Here is an 18,140-nt window from a genome sequence, read left to right as displayed (position 1 = left end):
AATACTGATGGGACTCTTTCTCCCCCCCCCCCCTTAAATACTGATGGAACTCTTCTTCCCCCCCCCCCCACCCCCCTTAAATACTGATGGGACTCTTCCCCCCCCCCCTTAAATACTGATGGGGCGCTTCTCCTCCCCCCACCGTTAAATACTGATGGGGCTCTTCCCCCCCCCCCCCACCCACCCCCCTTAAATACTGATGGGACTCTTCCCCCCCCCCTTAAATACTGATGGGACTCTTCCCCCCTTAAATACTGATGGGACTCTTCCCCCCTTAAATACTGATGGGACTCTTTCTCCCCCCCCCCTTAAATACTGATGGGACTCTTCTTCCCCCTCCCCCCCCCCCCACCCCCCTTAAATACTGATGGGACTCTTCTCCCCCCCCCCCCCCCTTAAATACTGATGGGGCGCTTCTCCTCCCCCCACCGTTAAATACTGATGGGGCTCTTCACCCCCAGCCCCCCCCACCACCCTTAAATACTGATGGGGCTCTTCCCCCCCCCACCCCCCTTAAATACTGATGGGACTCTTCCCCCCCCCCCCCCTTAAATACTGATGGGGCTCTTCACCCCCCCCCCCCCCCCCACCCCCCTTAAATACTGATGGGGCTCTACCCCCCACCCCCCCACCCCCCTTAAATACTGATGGGGCTCTTCCCCCCCCCCCCCCACCCCCCTTAAATACTGATGGGGCTCTTCACCCCCCCCCCCACAAATACTGATGGGGCTCTTCCCCCCCCCCCCCCCTTAAATACTGATGGGACTCTTCCCCACCCCCCTTCAATACTGATGGAGCTCTCTCTCCCTCCACCCACCCTTAAATACTGATGTGGCTCTCCTCTTCCCCCCCCCCTTAAATACTGATGGGGCTCTTACCCCCCCCCCTTAAATACTGATGCGGCTCTTCCCCCCCCCCCCGCTTAAATACTGATGCGGCTCTTCCCCACCCCACCCCCGTAAATACTGATGCGGCTCTTCCCCACCCCACCCCCGTAAATACTGATGCGGCTCTTCCCCACCCCACCCCCGTAAATACTGATGCGGCTCTTCCCCACCCCACCCCCTTAAATACTGATGCGGCTCTTCCCCACCCCACCCCCTTAAATACTGATGCGGCTCTTCCCCACCCCACCCCCTTAAATACTGATGCGGCTCTTCCCCACCCCACCCCCTTAAATACTGATGCGGCTCTTCCCCACCCCCCCCCCTTAAATACTGATGCGGCTCTTCCCCCACCCCCTTAAATACTGATGCGGCTCTTCCTCACCCCCCCCCCCTTAAATACTGATGCGGCTCTTTCCACCCCCCTTAAATACTGATGCGGCTCTTTCCCCCCCCTTAAATACTGATGGGGCACTTCTCCCCCCCCCTTAAATACTGATGGGGCTCTTCCCCCCCCCCCCCCTTAAATACTGATGCGGCTCTTCCCACCCCCCCCCCCCAAATACTGATGCGGCTCTTCCCCCCCCCCCCCCAAATACTGATGCGGCTCTTCCCCCCCCCCCCCTTAAATACTGATGCGGCTCTCCCCCCCCCCCCCTTAAATACTGATGCGGCTCTTCCCCCACCCCCGTAAATACTGATGCGGCTCTTCCCCACCCCACCCCCGTAAATACTGATGCGGCTCTTCCCCACCCCACCCCCTTAAATACTGATGCGGCTCTTCCCCACCCCACCCCCTTAAATACTGATGCGGCTCTTCCCCCACCCCCGTAAATACTGATGCGGCTCTTCCCCCACCCCCGTAAATACTGATGCGGCTCTTCCCCACCCACCCCCCTTAAATACTGAGGGGGCTCTTACCCCCCCCCTTAAATACTGATGCGGCTCTTCCCCCCCCCCCCCCGCTTAAATACTGATGCGGCTCTTCCCCCACCCCCTTAAATACTGATGCGGCTCTTCCCCCACCCCCTTAAATACTGATGCGGCTCTTCCCCACCCCACCCCTTAAATACTGATGGGGCGCTTCCCCCCCCCCTTAAATACTGATGGGGCGCTTCCCCCCTCCCCCCACCTTAAATACTGATGGGGCGTTTCCCCCCCCTTAAATACTGATGGGGCACTTCTCCCCCCCCTTAAATACTGATGGGGCTCTTCCCCCCCCCTTAAATACTGATGCGGCTCTTCCCCCCCCCCCTTAAATACTGATGCGGCTCTCCCCCCCCCCCCTCCCCCCCCCCGTAAATACTGATGCGGCTCTTCCCCCACCCCCGTAAATACTGATGCGGCTCTTCCCCACCCCACCCCACCCCCTTAAATACTGATGCGGCTCTTCCCCACCCACCCCCCTGAAATACTGATGGGGCTCTTACCCCCCCCCCCCCTTAAATACTGATGCGGCTCTTCTCCCCCCCCCCCCCTTAAATACTGATGCGCCCCCCCCCCCCCTTAAATACTGATGCGGCTCTCCCCCCCCCCCCCCCTTAAATACCGATGCGGCTCTTCCCCCCCCCCCCCTTAAATACCGATGCGGCTCTTCCCCGCCCCCCCCCTTAAATACCAGTGCGGCTCTTCCCGCCCCCCCCCCTTAAATACTGGTGCGGCTCTTCCCGCCCCCCCCCCCTTAAATACCGATGCGGCTCTTCCGCCCCCCCCCCTTAAATACTGATGCGGCTCTTACCCCCCCCCCTTAAATACTGATGCGGCTCTTCCCCCCCCCCTTAAATACTGATGCGGCTCTTTCCCCCACCCCACCCCCGCTTAAATACTGATGCGGCTCTTCCCCCACCCCCCCCCCTTAAATACTGATGGGGCTCTTTCCCCCCCCCCTTAAATACTGATGGGGCTCTTTCCCCCCCCCCTTAAATACTGATGGGGCGCTTCCCCGCCCCACCTTAAATACTGATGGGGCGCTTCTCCCCCCCTTAAATACTGATGGGGCGCTTCCCCCACCCCTTAAATACTGATGGGGCTCTCCTCTTTCTCCCCCCACCCCCCCTTAAATACTGATGGGGCGCTTCTTCCCCCCCCCCTTAAATACTGATGGGGCGCTTCTCCCCCCCCCCCCCACTTAAATACTTATGGGGCTCTTACCCCCCCCCCCCTTAAATACTGATGGGGTGCTTCCCCCCCCCCCCCTTAAATACTGATGGGACGCTTCCCCCCCCCCTTAAATACTGATGCGGCTCTTCCCCACCCCCCCTTAAATACTGATGCGGCTCTTCCCCACCCCCCCCTTAAATACTGATGCGGCTCTTCCCCACCCCCCCCTTAAATACTGATGCGGCTCTTCCCCACCCCCCCCTTAAATACTGATGCGGCTCTTCCCCACCCCCCCCTTAAATACTGATGTGGCTCTCCTCTTCCCCTCCCCCCCTTAAATACTGATGGGGCTCTTACCCCCCCCCTTAAATACTGATGGGGCGCTTCCCCTTCCCCCACCCCACAATACTGATGGGGCTCTTCCCCCCCCCCCCCCTTAAATACTGATGGGGTGCTTCCCCCCCCCCCCCCCTTAAATACTGATGGGACGCTTCCCCCCCCCCTTAAATACTGATGGGGCTCTTACCCCCCCCCCCCTTAAATACTGATGCGGCTCTTCCCCACCCCCCCTTAAATACTGATGCGGCTCTTCCCCACCCCCCCCTTAAATACTGATGCGGCTCTTCCCCACCCCCCCCTTAAATACTGATGCGGCTCTTCCCCACCCCCCCCTTAAATACTGATGTGGCTCTCCTCTTCCCCTCCCCCCCTTAAATACTGATGGGGCTCTTACCCCCCCCCTTAAACACTGATGGGGCGCTTCCCCTTCCCCCACCCCACAATACTGATGGGGCTCTTCCCCCCCCACCCCTCCATAAATACAGATGGGGCGCTTCTCCCCCCCCCCCCCCACCTTAAATACTGATGGGGCGCTTCTCCCCCCCTTAAATACTGATGGGGCTCTTACCCCCCCCTTAAATACTGATGGGGCTCTTCTCCCCCCCCCCCTTAAATACTGATGGGGCTCTTACCGCCCCCCCTCCTTAAATACTGATGCGGCTCTTCCCCCCCCCCCCTTAAATACTGATGGGGCTCTTACCCCACCCCCCCTTAAATACTGATGGGGCTCTTACACCCCCCCTTAAATACTGATGGGGCTCTTACCCCCCCCCTTAAATACTGATGCGGCTCTTCCCCCCCCCCCCCCCTTAAATACTGATGCGGCTCTTCCCCCCCCCCCCTTAAATACTGATGCGGCTCTTCCCCCCCCCCCCCTTAAATACTGATGGGGCTCTTCCCCCCCCCCTTAAATACTGATGGGGCTCTTACCCCCCCCCCCACTTAAATACTGATGGGGCTCTTACCCCCCCCCCTTAAATACTGATGCGGCTCTTACCCCCCCCCTTAAATACTGATGCGGCGCTTCCCCACCCCCCCCTTAAATACTGATGCGGCTCTTCCCCATCCCCCCCTTAAATACTGATGTGGCTCTCCTCTTCCCCTCCCCCCCTTAAATACTGATGGGGCACTTCCCCCATCCCTTATATATTGATGGGGCTCTCCTCTTTCTCCCCCCCCCCCCCCCCCTTAAATACTGATGGGGCGCTTCTTCCCCCCCCCCTTAAATACTGATGGGGCGCTTCTCCCCACCCCCCTTAAATACAGATGGGGCTCTTCCCCCCCCCCCCTAAAATACTGATAGGGCTCTTCCCCACCCCCCCCTTAAATACTGTTGCGGCTCTTCCCCACCCCCCCCTTAAATACTGATGCGGCTCTTCCCCACCCCCCCCTTAAATACTGATGCGGCTCTTCCCCACCCCCCCCTTAAATACTGATGTGGCTCTTCCCCCCCCCCCTTAAATACTGATGGGGCTCTTACCCCCCCCCCCCCCCTTAAATACTGATAGGGCGCTTCCCCGCCCCACCTTAAATACTGATGGGGCGCTTCTCCCCCCCTTAAATACTGATGGGGCGCTTCCCCCACCCCTTAAATACTGATGGGGCTCTCCTCTTTCTCCCCCCCCCCCTTAAATACTGATGGGGCGCTTCTTCCCCCCCCCCCTTAAATACTGATGGGACGCTTCTCCCCCCCCCCACTTAAATACTGATGGGGCGCTTCTCCCCACCCCCCTTAAATACTGATGGGGCTCTTCCCCCCCCCCCCCAAAATACTGTTGCGGCTCTTCCCCACCCCCCCCTTAAATACTGATGCGGCTCTTCCCCACCCCCCCCCTTAAATACTGATGCGGCTCTTCCCCACCCCCCCCCTTAAATACTGATGCGGCACTTCCCCACCCCCCCCCCCTTAAATACTGATGTGGCTCTCCTCTTCCCCCCCCCCTTAAATACTGATGGGGCTCTTCCACCCCCCCCCACCCCCCTTAAATACTGATGGGGCTCTTCCCCCCCCCCCCACAAATACTGATGGGGCTCTTCCCCACCCACCCCCCTTAAATACTGATGGGACTCTTCCCCCCCCCCTTAAATACTGATGGGACTCTTCCCCCCTTAAATACTGATGGGACTCTTTCTCCCCCCCCCCCTTAAATACTGATGGGACTCTTCTTCCCCCCCCCCCCCACCCCCCTTAAATACTGATAGGACTCTTCTCCTCCTCCCCCCCCCCCCCCCCCCTTAAATACTGATGGGGCACTTCTCCTCCCCCCACCGTTAAATACTGATGGGGCTCTTCACCCCCCCCCCCACCACCCTTAAATACTGATGGGGCTCTTCCCCCCCCCCCCCCACCCCCCTTAAATACTGATGGGACTCTTCCCCCCCCCCCCCCTTAAATACTGATGGGGCTCTTCACCCCCCCCCCCACCCCCCTTAAATACTGATGGGGCTCTACCCCCCCCCCCACCCCCCTTAAATACTGATGGGGCTCTTCCCCCCCCCCCACCCCCCTTAAATACTGATGGGGCTCTTCCCCCCCCCCCCCTTAAATACTGATGGGACTCTTCCCCACCCCCCTTCAATACTGATGGGGCTCTCTCTCCCTCCACCCACCCTTAAATACTGATGTGGCTCTCCTCTTCCCCCCCCCCCTTAAATACTGATGCGGCTCTTCCCCCCCCCCCGCTTAAATACTGATGCGGCTCTTCCCCCACCCCCTTAAATACTGATGGGGCTCTTCCCCCCCCCCCCTTAAATACTGATGGGACTCTTCCCCACCCCCCTTCAATACTGATGGGGCTCTCTCTCCCTCCACCCACCCTTAAATACTGATGTGGCTCTCCTCTCCCTCCACCCACCCTTAAATACTGATGTGGCTCTCCTCTTCCCCCCCCCCCTTAAATACTGATGCGGCTCTTCCCCCCCCCCCGCTTAAATACTGATGCGGCTCTTCCCCCACCCCCGTAAATACTGATGCGGCTCTTCCCCACCCCACCCCCGTAAATACTGATGCGGCTCTTCCCCACCCCACCCCCGTAAATACTGATGCGGCTCTTCCCCACCCCACCCCCGTAAATACTGATGCGGCTCTTCCCCACCCCACCCCCTTAAATACTGATGCGGCTCTTCCCCACCCCACCCCCTTAAATACTGATGCGGCTCTTCCCCACCCCACCCCCTTAAATACTGATGCGGCTCTTCCCCACCCCCCCCCCCTTAAATACTGATGCGGCTCTTCCCCCACCCCCTTAAATACTGATGCGGCTCTTCCTCACCCCCCCCCCAATAAATACTGATGCGGCTCTTTCCCCCCCCCTTAAATACTGATGCGGCTCTTTCCCCCCCCCTTAAATACTGATGGGGCACTTCTCCCCCCCCCTTAAATACTGATGGGGCTCTTCCCCCCCCCCCTTAAATACTGATGCGGCTCTTCCCCCACCCCCGTAAATACTGATGCGGCTCTTCCCCACCCCACCCCCTTAAATACTGATGCGGCTCTTCCCCACCCCACCCCCTTAAATACTGATGCGGCACTTCCCCACCCCACCCCCTTAAATACTGATGCGGCTCTTCCCCACCCCACCCCCTTAAATACTGATGCGGCTCTTCCCCACCCCACCCCCTTAAATACTGATGCGGCTCTTCCCCACCCCACCCCCTTAAATACTGATGCGGCTCTTCCCCACCCACCCCCCTTAAATACTGAGGGGGCTCTTACCCCCCCCCCTTAAATACTGATGCGGCTCTTCCCCCCCCCCCCCCCCCCGCTTAAATACTGATGCGGCTCTTCCCCCACCCCCTTAAATACTGATGCGGCTCTTCCCCCACCCCCTTAAATACTGATGCGGCTCTTCCCCACCCCACCCCTTAAATACTGATGGGGCGCTTCCCCCCCCCTTAAATACTGATGGGGCGCTTCCCCCCTCCCCCCACCTTAAATACTGATGGGGCGTTTCCCCCCCCTTAAATACTGATGGGGCACTTCTCCCCCCCCCTTAAATACTGATGGGGCTCTTCCCCCCCCCCCTTAAATACTGATGCGGCTCTTCCCCCCCCCCCTCTTAAATACTGATGCGGCTCTTCCCCCCCCCCCTCTTAAATACTGATGCGGCTCTCCCCCCCCCCCCCCCCATAAATACTGATGCGGCTCTTCCCCCACCCCCGTAAATACTGATGCGGCTCTTCCCCACCCCACCCCACCCCCTTAAATACTGATGCGGCTCTTCCCCACCCACCCCCCTTAAATACTGATGGGGCTCTTACCCCCCCCCCCCTTAAATACTGATGCGGCTCTCCCCCCCCCCCCCCCTTAAATACTGATGCGGCTCTTCTCCCCCCCCCCCCCTTAAATACTGATGCGGCTCTTCTCCCCCCCCCCCCCCCCTTAAATACTGATGCGGCTCTTCCCCCCCCCCCCCCCCCGCTTAAATACTGATGCGGCTCTTCCCCCACCCCCTTAAATACTGATGCGGCTCTTCCCCCACCCCCTTAAATACTGATGCGGCTCTTCCCCACCCCACCCCTTAAATACTGATGCGGCTCTCTCCCCCCCCCCCCCCCCCCCCCCTCTTAAATACTGATGCGGCCCCCCCCCCCTTAAATACTGATGCGGCTCTCCCCCCCCCCCCCTTAAATACTGATGCGGCTCTCCCCCCCCCCCCCCCTTAAATACTGATGCGGCTCTTCTCCCCCCCCCCCCTTAAATACTGATGCGGCTCTTCTCCCCCCCCCCCCCCTTAAATACTGATGCGGCTCTTCCCCCCCCCCCCTTAAATACCGATGCGGCACTTCCCCCCCCCCCTTAAATACTGGTGCGGCTCTTCCCGCCCCCCCCCTTAAATACTGGGGCGGTTCTTCCCGCCCCCCCCCCCCCTTAAATACCGATGCGGCTCTTCCCCCCCCCCCCCCTTAAATACTGATGCGGCTCTTACCCCCCCCCCTTAAATACTGATGCGGCTCTTCCCCCCCCCCCCTTAAATACTGATGGGGCTCTTTCCCCCCCCCCTTAAATACTGATGGGGCGCTTCCCCGCCCCACCTTAAATACTGATGGGGCGCTTCTCCCCCCCTTAAATACTGATGGGGCGCTTCCCCCACCCCTTAAATACTGATGGGGCTCTCCTCTTTCTCCCCCCACCCCCCCTTAAATACTGATGGGGCGCTTCTTCCCCCCCCCCTTAAATACTGATGGGGCGCTTCTCCCCCCCCCCCCCACTTAAATACTTATGGGGCTCTTACCCCCCCCCCTTAAATACTGATGGGGTGCTTCCCCCCCCCCCCTTAAATACTGATGGGACGCTTCCCCCCCCCCCTTAAATACTGATGGGGCTCTTACCCCCCCCCCCCTTAAATACTGATGGGGCTCTTACCCCCCCCCCCTTAAATACTGATGCGGCTCTTCCCCACCCCCCCCTTAAATACTGATGCGGCTCTTCCCCACCCCCCCCTTAAATACTGATGCGGCTCTTCCCCACCCCCCCCTTAAATACTGATGTGGCTCTCCTCTTCCCCTCCCCCCCTTAAATACTGATGGGGCTCTTACCCCCCCCCTTAAATACTGATGGGGCGCTTCCCCTTCCCCCACCCCACAATACTGATGGGGCTCTTCCCCCCCCACCCCTCCATAAATACAGATGGGGCGCTTCTCCCCCCCCCCACCTTAAATACTGATGGGGCGCTTCTCCCCCCCTTAAATACTGATGGGGCTCTTACCCCCCCCTTAAATACTGATGGGGCTCTTCTCCCCCCCCCCTTAAATACTGATGGGGCTCTTACCGCCCCCCCTCCTTAAATACTGATGCGGCTCTTCCCCCCCCCCCCCCCTTAAATACTGATGGGGCTCTTACCCCACCCCCCCTTAAATACTGATGGGGCTCTTACCCCCCCCCTTAAATACTGATGCGGCTCTTCCCCCCCCCCCCCCCTTAAATACTGATGCGGCTCTTCCCCCCCCCCCTTAAATACTGATGCGGCTCTTCCCCCCCCCCCCTTAAATACTGATGGGGCTCTTCCCCCCCCCCCCTTAAATACTGATGGGGCTCTTACCCCTCCCCCTTAAATACTGATGGGGCTCTTACCCCCCCCCTTAAATACTGATGCGGCGCTTCCCCACCCCCCCCTTAAATACTGATGCGGCTCTTCCCCACCCCCCCCTTAAATACTGATGCGGCTCTTACCCCCCCCCTTAAATACTGATGCGGCGCTTCCCCACCCCCCCCTTAAATACTGATGCGGCGCTTCCCCACCCCCCCCTTAAATACTGATGCGGCTCTTCCCCACCCCCCCCTTAAATACTGATGTGGCTCTCCTCTTCCCCTCCCCCCCTTAAATACTGATGGGGCGCTTCCCCCATCCCTTATATATTGATGGGGCTCTCCTCTTTCTCCCCCCCCCCCCTTAAATACTGATGGGGCGCTTCTTCCCCCCCCCCCCTTAAATACTGATGGGGCGCTTCTCCCCACCCCCCTTAAATACAGATGGGGCTCTCCCCCCCCCCCCCTAAAATACTGATAGGGCTCTTCCCCACCCCCCCCTTAAATACTGTTGCGGCTCTTCCCCACCCCCCCCTTAAATACTGATGCGGCTCTTCCCCACCCCCCCCTTAAATACTGATGCGGCTCTTCCCCACCCCCCCCTTAAATACTGATGTGGCTCTTCCCCCCCCCCCTTAAATACTGATGGGGGTCTTACCCCCCCCCCCTTAAATACTGATGGGGCGCTTCCCCGCCCCACCTTAAATACTGATGGGGCGCTTCTCCCCCCCTTAAATACTGATGGGGCGCTTCCCCCACCCCTTAAATACTGATGGGGCTCTCCTCTTTCTCCCCCCCCCTTAAATACTGATGGGGCGCTTCTTCCCCCCCCCCTTAAATACTGATGGGGCGCTTCTCTCCCCCCCCCCTTAAATACTGATGGGGCTCTTCCCCCCCCCCCAAAATACTGATAGGGCTCTTCCCCACCCCCCCCTTAAATACTGTTGCGGCTCTTCCCCACCCCCCCCTTAAATACTGATGCGGCTCTTCCCCACCCCCCCCCTTAAATACTGATGCGGCTCTTCCCCACCCCCCCCTTAAATACTGATGCGGCACTTGCCCACCCCCCCCCCTTAAATACTGATGTGGCTCTCCTCTTCCCCCCCCTTAAATACTGATGGGGCTCTTACCCCCCCCCCACTTAAATACTGATGCGGCTCTTCCCCCCCCCCCTCCCTTAAATACTGATGGGGCTCTTACCCCCCCCCTTAAATACTGATACGACTCTTCCCCCCCCCCCCCGCTTAAATACTGATGCGGCTCTTCCCCCACCCCCCCCCTTAAATACTGATGGGGCTCTTTCCCCCCCCCCCTCCCCCCCTTAAATACTGATGGGGCGCTTCTCCCCCCCTTAAACACTGATGGGGCGCTTCCCCCACCCCTTAAATACTGATGGGGCTCTCCTCTTTCTCCCCCCCTCCTTAAATACTGATGGGGCGCTTCTTCCCCCCCCCCCCCCTAAATACTGATGGGGCGCTTCTCCCCCCCCACTTAAATACTGATGGGGTGCTTCTCCCTCCCCCCTTAAATACTGATGGGGTGCTTCTCCCTCCCCCCTTAAATACTGATGGGGTGCTTCTCCCTCCCTCCCCCATTAAATACTGATGGGGTGCTTCTCCCCCCCCCCTTAAATACTGATGGGGCGCTTCTTCCCCCCCCCCCTTAAATACTGATGGGGCGCTTCTTCCCCCCCCCTTAAATACTGATGGGGCGCTTCTTCCCCCCCCCCTTAAATACTGATACGACTCTTCCCCCCCTCCCCCGCTTAAATACTGATGCGGCTCTTCCCCCACCCCCCCCCTTAAATACTGATGGGGCTCTTTCCCCCCCCCCCTCCCCCCCTTAAATACTGATGGGGCGCTTCTCCCCCCCTTAAACACTGATGGGGCGCTTCCCCCACCCCTTAAATACTGATGGGGCTCTCCTCTTTCTCCCCCCCTCCTTAAATACTGATGGGGCGCTTCTTCCCCCCCCCCCCCCTTAAATACTGATGGGGCGCTTCTCCCCCCCCACTTAAATACTGATGGGGTGCTTCTCCCTCCCCCCTTAAATACTGATGGGGTGCTTCTCCCTCCCCCCTTAAATACTGATGGGGTGCTTCTCCCTCCCTCCCCCATTAAATACTGATGGGGTGCTTCTCCCCCCCCCCTTAAATACTGATGGGGCGCTTCTTCCCCCCCCCCCTTAAATACTGATGGGGCGCTTCTTCCACCCCCCTTAAATACTGATGGGGCGCTTCTTCCCCCCCCCCTTAAATACTGATGGGGTGCTTCTCCCCCCCCCTCCCCCCCCTTAAATACTGATGTGGCGCTTCTCCCCCCCCCCCTTAAATACTGATGGGGCGCTTCTTCCCCCCCCCCCCAAATACTGATGGGGCACTTCTTCCCCCCCCCCCCTTAAATACTGATGGGGCACTTCTCCCCCCCCCCCCTTTAAATACTGATGGGGCGCTTCTCCCCCCCCCCTCCTTAAATACTGATGGGGCGCTTCTCCCTCCCCCCCCTTAAATACTGATGGGGCGCTTCCCCCACCCCTTAAATACTGATGGGGCGCTTCCCCCACCCCTTAAATACTGATGGGGCGCTTCCCCCACCCCTTAAATACTGATGGGGCGCTTCCCCCACCCCTTAAATACTGATGGGGCTCTCCTCTTTCTCCCCCCCCCCTTAAATACTGATGGTGCTCTTACCCCCCCCTTAAATACTGATGGGGCTCTTTCCCCCCCCCCTAAATACTGATGGGGCTCTTCCCCCCCCCCTCCTTAAATACTGATGCGGCTCTTCCCCCCCCCCCCCCCCCCCGCTTAAATACTGATGCGGCTCTTCCCCCACCCCCCCCTTAAATACTGATGGGGCTCTTCCCCCCCCCCCCCTTAAATACTGATGGGGCTCTTTCTCCCCCCCCTTAAATACTGATGGGGCTCTTTCTCCCCCCCCTTAAATACTGATGGGGCTCTTTCTCCCCCCCCTTAAATACTGATGGGGCGCTTCCCCCCCCACCTTAAATACTGATGGGGCGCTTCTCCCCCCCTTAAATACTGATGGGGCGCTTCCCCCACCCCTTAAATACTGATGGGGCGCTTCCCCCACCCCTTAAATACTGATGGGGCTCTCCTCTTTTTCCCTCCCCCCCCTTAAATACTGATGTGGCGCTTCTTCCCCCCCCCCTTAAATACTGATGGGGCGCTTCTCCCCCCCCCTTAAATACTGATGGGGCGCTTCTCCCCCCCCCCCCTTAAATACTGATGGGGCGTTTCTCCCCCCCCCCCCCCCCCCCTTAAATACTGATGGGGCACTTCTCCCCCCCCCCCCTTAAATACTGATGGGGCGCTTCTCTCCCCCCCCCCTTAAATACTGATGGGGCGCTTCTCTCCCCCCCCCCCCCCCCTTAAATACTGATGGGGCGCTTCTCTCCCCCCCCCCCTTAAATACTGATGGGGCGCTTCTCTCCCCCCCCCCCCTTAAATACTGATGGGGCGCTTCTCTCTCTCCCCCCCCCCCCCCTTAAATACTGATGGGGCGCTTCTCTCCCCCTCCCCCCTTAAATACTGATGGGGCGCTTCTCTCCCCCCCCCCCTTAAATACTGATGGGGCGCTTCTCTCCCCCCCCCCTTAAATACTGATGGGGCGCTTCTCTCCCCCCCCCCCTTAAATACTGATGGGGCGCTTCTCTCCCCCCCCCCCTTAAATACAGATGGGGCGCTTCTCTCCCCCCCCCCCTTAAATACAGATGGGGCGCTTCCCCCACCCCTTAAATACTGATGGGGCTCTCCTCTTTCTCCCCCCCCCTTTAAATACTGATGGGGCGCTTCTCCCGCCCCCCCTTTAAATACTGATGGGGCGCTTCTTTCCCCCCCCCCTTAAATACTGATGGGGCGCTTCTTTACCCCCCCCCTTAAATACTGATGGGCGCTTCTTTCCCCCCCCCCCCCTTAAATACTGATGGGGCGCTTCTTTCCCCCCCCCCTTAAATACTGATGGGGCGCTTCTTTCCCCCCCCCCCCCTTAAATACTGATGGGGCACTTCTTCCCCCCCCCCCCCTCCCTTAAATACTGATGGGGCACTTCTTCCCCCCCCCCTCCCTTAAATACTGATGGGGCACTTCTTCCCCCCCCCCTCCCTTAAATACTGATGGGGCACTTCTTCCCCCCCCCCCCCTCCCTTAAATACTTATGGGGCACTTCTTCCCCCACCCCTTAAATACTGATGGGGCGCTTCTTTCCCCCCCACCCCTTAAATACTGATGGGACGCTTCTTTCCCCCCCACCCCTTAAATACTGATGGGACGCTTCTTTCCCCCCCCCCACCCCTTAAATACTGATGGGGCGCTTCCCCCACCCCTTAAATACTGATGGGGCGCTTCCCCCACCCCTTAAATACTGATGGGGCGCTTCCCCCACCCCTTAAATACTGATGGGGCGCTTCCCCCACCCCTTAAATACTGATGGGGCGCTTCTCCCCCCCCTCCCCTAAAATACTGATAGGGCTCTTCCCCCCACCTTCACTATTACTGACAGGGTTATCCCCCATCCCGCCCTCTATTGCTGACGGGATCCCCTCAGTCCCGGTGGCACTGACCTGAGGGCCCCGATCACAGCCACGTGCTGCCGGTACCGCTCCTTCAACACCAGCAGCTCCGCCGGGTCCACCGGGGTCGGGACCCGCCGCCGATCGGCCTTGGACTTGGCGGGAGGGTCGTTGCGGGACTTGCGGCCCCGGGAGGGGATGGAGAGGGCGGGCCGACAGCGGCCGAGCAGGAGGGGCCGGCACTGAGCCCACATCCTCCGGCGCGGAGGAACCGTGTGTGTGTGTGTGTATGTTCGAGAGGGAGGGAGTAACGGCCTCTCACATGGGCGCAGCCATCTTACCGGAAGCCGGCGAGTCACTTCCGTTGGTCGAGGGCCTGAAGGCTGCCTTCCCCGACCCTCGCTGCGAGGGGGGAGGGAGGGAATCACCTTGACAACCGGGAGCGGGACCAACAATGCCCTTGATTTGAACCGCCTGAGCGAGCCAGCGACCGTTACAGGTGAGCGCCGCGAGAACACGCGTTCCATCAACGCGAATCGGCTTTTACGCGATCGCTGAACGGGCCGGTTCTCCTCAAACGCCCGTTTAATAACACGCGAATTCGGCTGCAACGCGACCTGTGAACGGCTGGGCCTTTTCCTCCTGCAACGCGATTCCACCCCCACCCTTCGCCCCAGCAGTGGCTGCGGAGCAAAATCCAGCCTCACCTTCCTCTTGTCTTGCAAAGTACAAATTCAGATCTTCACAAAAAAGCTGTGCCAAAATCCAGGCTCAGGATCCCCTTGCTTGTAAAATACAAATTCAGTGTCAGCTGTAAGATCTTCACAAAATCTGTATTCAGTGTGCTCAGTTAAAAATCACACAACACCAGGTTATAGTCCAACAGGTTTATTTGGAAGCACTAGATTTTGGAGCACTGAACCTTTATCATGTAATTAATGGGGCAGGATCATAAGACACAGAATTTATAGCTAGACATATCTGTCAGGCAATGAAAACGATACATTGTGCAAACCCAGATTGCTTTTAGGTCTTTCATCTTTTAGAATGGGTTGCAGGTTTCGGTTCATTAATATGTAAATCCCAGAACTTCTTTCAAATCACATCCTGGAGAGAAATTAAGGTTTTATAAAAAAAAGTGACGTCTCAGTTCAGACAGTGCCTGAAAGGTGTGAGGTTAGAGTCTGTCTGTATCCCAATTTTCAGTCAGACTGGTTCTATTTCCAAAGTAGGAGTTCATAAAATGTTCCATGGAGTGACTGCATGCAGATTGTGTTTTTTTTTAACAAAATAGAATGTATCTGCAAATATAACTCTGCAAATGCAAATTCACCCGATAGGCTTATGTGTGTGTGCATGCATGCGAGGGAGAGAGATCTCTCTCTCTCTCCCTGACAGACTCTAATCTCACACCTTTAATTCAGTGTCTGAGCTGTCAGTTTATCAATGACAAATGAACTTTACCTCAAACAGCTGTCAAGTTATCTCAAAAAGGTGATTTGAAAGAAGTTCTAGAATTTACATATAAATTAATCAAAACCTGCAACCCATTCTAAAAGATGAAAGACTTAACAGCAATCTAGGTTTGTTCAATATATTGTTTTCATTGCATGACAGAGATGTTTTGCTATAAATTATGTATCTTATGATCTTGCACCACAGCCACCTGATGAAGGAGCAGTGCTCTTAAAGCTCATACTTCGAAATAAACCTGTTGGACTATAACCTGGTTGTTGTGTGATTTTTAACATTGTCCACCCAATCCAACACTGGCATCTCCACATCACAGCTAAAACAGGGATGTTCAGGTGTCCGTGTTGGACAAGGTCAAAGCTCAGTCCACAGCAGGTCACAGTCCAAGAGATTTCCAAATAAAACCTGTTGGACTACAACCTGGTGATTTTTTTTAACCAGCTAAAATCAGAAATTCAATCGGTTCTGCAAGCCTTGAAACTGGGAATTGTAGCCGACATTTAGAAGGAAACTTTACCTCAAACTGCGGAAGAATCTCGAGGAGGACTGATATCAGTGATTTTAGTGTTAAAATTTTGAAATTACTGTATCGGTTTATTAAAATGTACCTTTAAAGATTTACCTAGACTGTGCTGTAGTTTGTGTTAGGCTAACAACCATTTTTGTTTTGACTTTTACTGGTATTTTTGGTGATTCGCACACCCCCCCCCCCCTCCAACCCTATTTTTCCCATGGGACCCATCGTTTATATTGCGCGACTTCCTATATCACAATGTCACACGAGAACGCAACTGCCACGTTACAGGAGAGTTACTCGTATAAGTCTGTTTTGATATAGTGCAATAGAGCTGTTCCCATGCAATCCCGCGTTATAGGAAAATTGCATTATAGCACCATTTAAATCAATGGGACCAGGATCACGTTATAGCCAGTACAGGTAAAGAAAGTTGCGTTCTACAAATAATGGTCTAAATTCTTCAGTCGCCTTATAGCCAATTTGCGTTGAAAAAATGCACGTAACAGCAGAATCGACTGTAGGTGAACAATGTTTTTAAAACATGAAATTCTGCATGTGCATGGTGGCTAATATGTGATTCCACTCCCATCAGTAGATATCCTGATGCGTAGAGGAAGACAAGTTAGCTCTGTTATAACGCAGGTTTCGGCCCAATTAATTCAAATGGCGCAGCTATTGTGTGACTTCCTTATAGCGCGAGAGTGGAACTATTGCGTTATATCAGAACCGAATTGCACTCAGTAATTTTCGTTCTTGTTGTTGCAGTTCTTACTGTGTTTGCTGTAAATATGGGAGGACAACATAACAAGAATGTCTACAGGAAGCGTCCAGGTGAAAGAATCGTGGGTGGTGACCGTAAAAGAAAGGCTATAACACTTGAAGAAAAGCTAGGTGTTATAAAGCGTTTTGAGCGGAATGAAAGAACATGTGATATTGCTCGTGCGACAGGAATAAAGGAGTCTACATTACGCACCATTAGAGACAATGCAGAAAAAATTAAAGCAAGCTGTATTGCAGGGACAAGCCTGAGTGCTAGCAAACTGGTGCGATCACGGCCAAAGGAACTTGAGGAGATGGAACGGCTTCTATGTGCGTGGCTAGAAGATCAATTGAAAAAGCAATCTGGAACCAGCTTTATCGCCATAAGACACAAAGCCTTATCAATTTATGAGGGCCTAAGGAACAAAGCTGAAAATCCTGCAGATGTGCCTTCCTTCAGTGCTAGTAGTGGCTGGTTTGCTGGATTTAAGAACCGCTGTTTTCTAACTAATAAATTATGTGGCGAAGCTGCAAGTACAGATGAGGAATGTGCGATGGTATTTCCTCACATGGTGAAAAAATTTATTGAGGAAGAAGGCTACACCTTAGATCAAATCTTCAATTTGGAAGAGACAGGTTTATACTGGAAGCGAATGCCATCAAGGACCTATATTTCTAAGAATGAAGCACAGGCTCCAGGCTTTAAGGTGGCAAAGGATCGTATGACAGTGCTGCTGGGTGCCAATGCTAGTGGAGACTTAAAGCTTAAGCCTGTGGTGGTGTACCACTCTGCCAATCCGCGAGCCTTAAAAGGTTACCTTAGGTCCACTCTAGGTGTCTACTTTAGGTCAAGCAAAAGAGGTTCGATGACAGGGCAAATCTTTTCTGACCTTATTGTTGACGTTTTCAAAGATATTTTTAGAAATTATTGCAGAAGAAAAGATTTGGATTTCAAGATACTCCTCATTCTGGACAATGCACCAAGCCATCCTCCCACCGTTGGTGAGCTGTCTGAAAACATTAAAGTGCTATTTCTACCTCCAAACACAACCTCTCTCCTTCAACCCATGGACCAGGGTGCAATAGCGGCTTTTAAAGCTTACTATTTGAGGCGCACATTCAGGAAGCTGATTGCAGCTACTGAGGGGGATAATAAGGACAGTGTTCTTCAATTTTGGAAGAGTTTTAACTTCAAGAATGCTATTGACATTATTGTGGAGGCCTGGGGAGATGTCAGTAAGGACTGCTTGCGTGCAGTTTGGCAGAAGCTTCTCCCAGATTTTATTCATGATTTTAAAGGAATTGAACTATCAGAGGAGCTCCCAAGAATTAAAGAACACTGCATTGCTCTTGCAAAGCAAGTTGGATTTGAAGAAGTGGAGAGTGAGGATGTTGAGGAGGTGCTTGAGTCCCATTGCGTAGACCTATCTACAGCTGACCTACAACAACTTGAAGCTGAGGGGAAAATGGAAGCTGGAGATGAAGAAGATGAAGCCCAGGATGCAGCACCACG

At 55.8% G+C, this 18,140-nt stretch overlaps 1 protein-coding gene across 1 annotated transcript in view; it reads right to left on the bottom strand.

Moving 5' to 3' along the window:
- Window positions 1-14,208, bottom strand: part of LOC122551743 (small ribosomal subunit protein mS26) — a 37,838-nt gene extending 23,630 nt beyond the window's left edge. The window contains exon 1 of the mRNA XM_043694186.2: window positions 13,930-14,208. Coding sequence (XP_043550121.2) covers window positions 13,930-14,132 — 203 coding nt within the window. The 5' untranslated portion in view covers window positions 14,133-14,208. The remainder of the gene's footprint in view (window positions 1-13,929) is intronic.
- Window positions 14,209-18,140: the final 3,932 nt, after the last annotated feature.

The sequence above is a fragment of the Chiloscyllium plagiosum genome, unplaced genomic scaffold (assembly GCF_037043375.1).
Source record: "Chiloscyllium plagiosum isolate Xiang-an unplaced genomic scaffold, Cpla_swu_hap1 HiC_scaffold_1, whole genome shotgun sequence".
NCBI classification, from domain to species: Eukaryota; Metazoa; Chordata; class Chondrichthyes; order Orectolobiformes; family Hemiscylliidae; genus Chiloscyllium; species Chiloscyllium plagiosum.
This window is presented reverse-complemented; position numbering and strand designations above follow the sequence as displayed.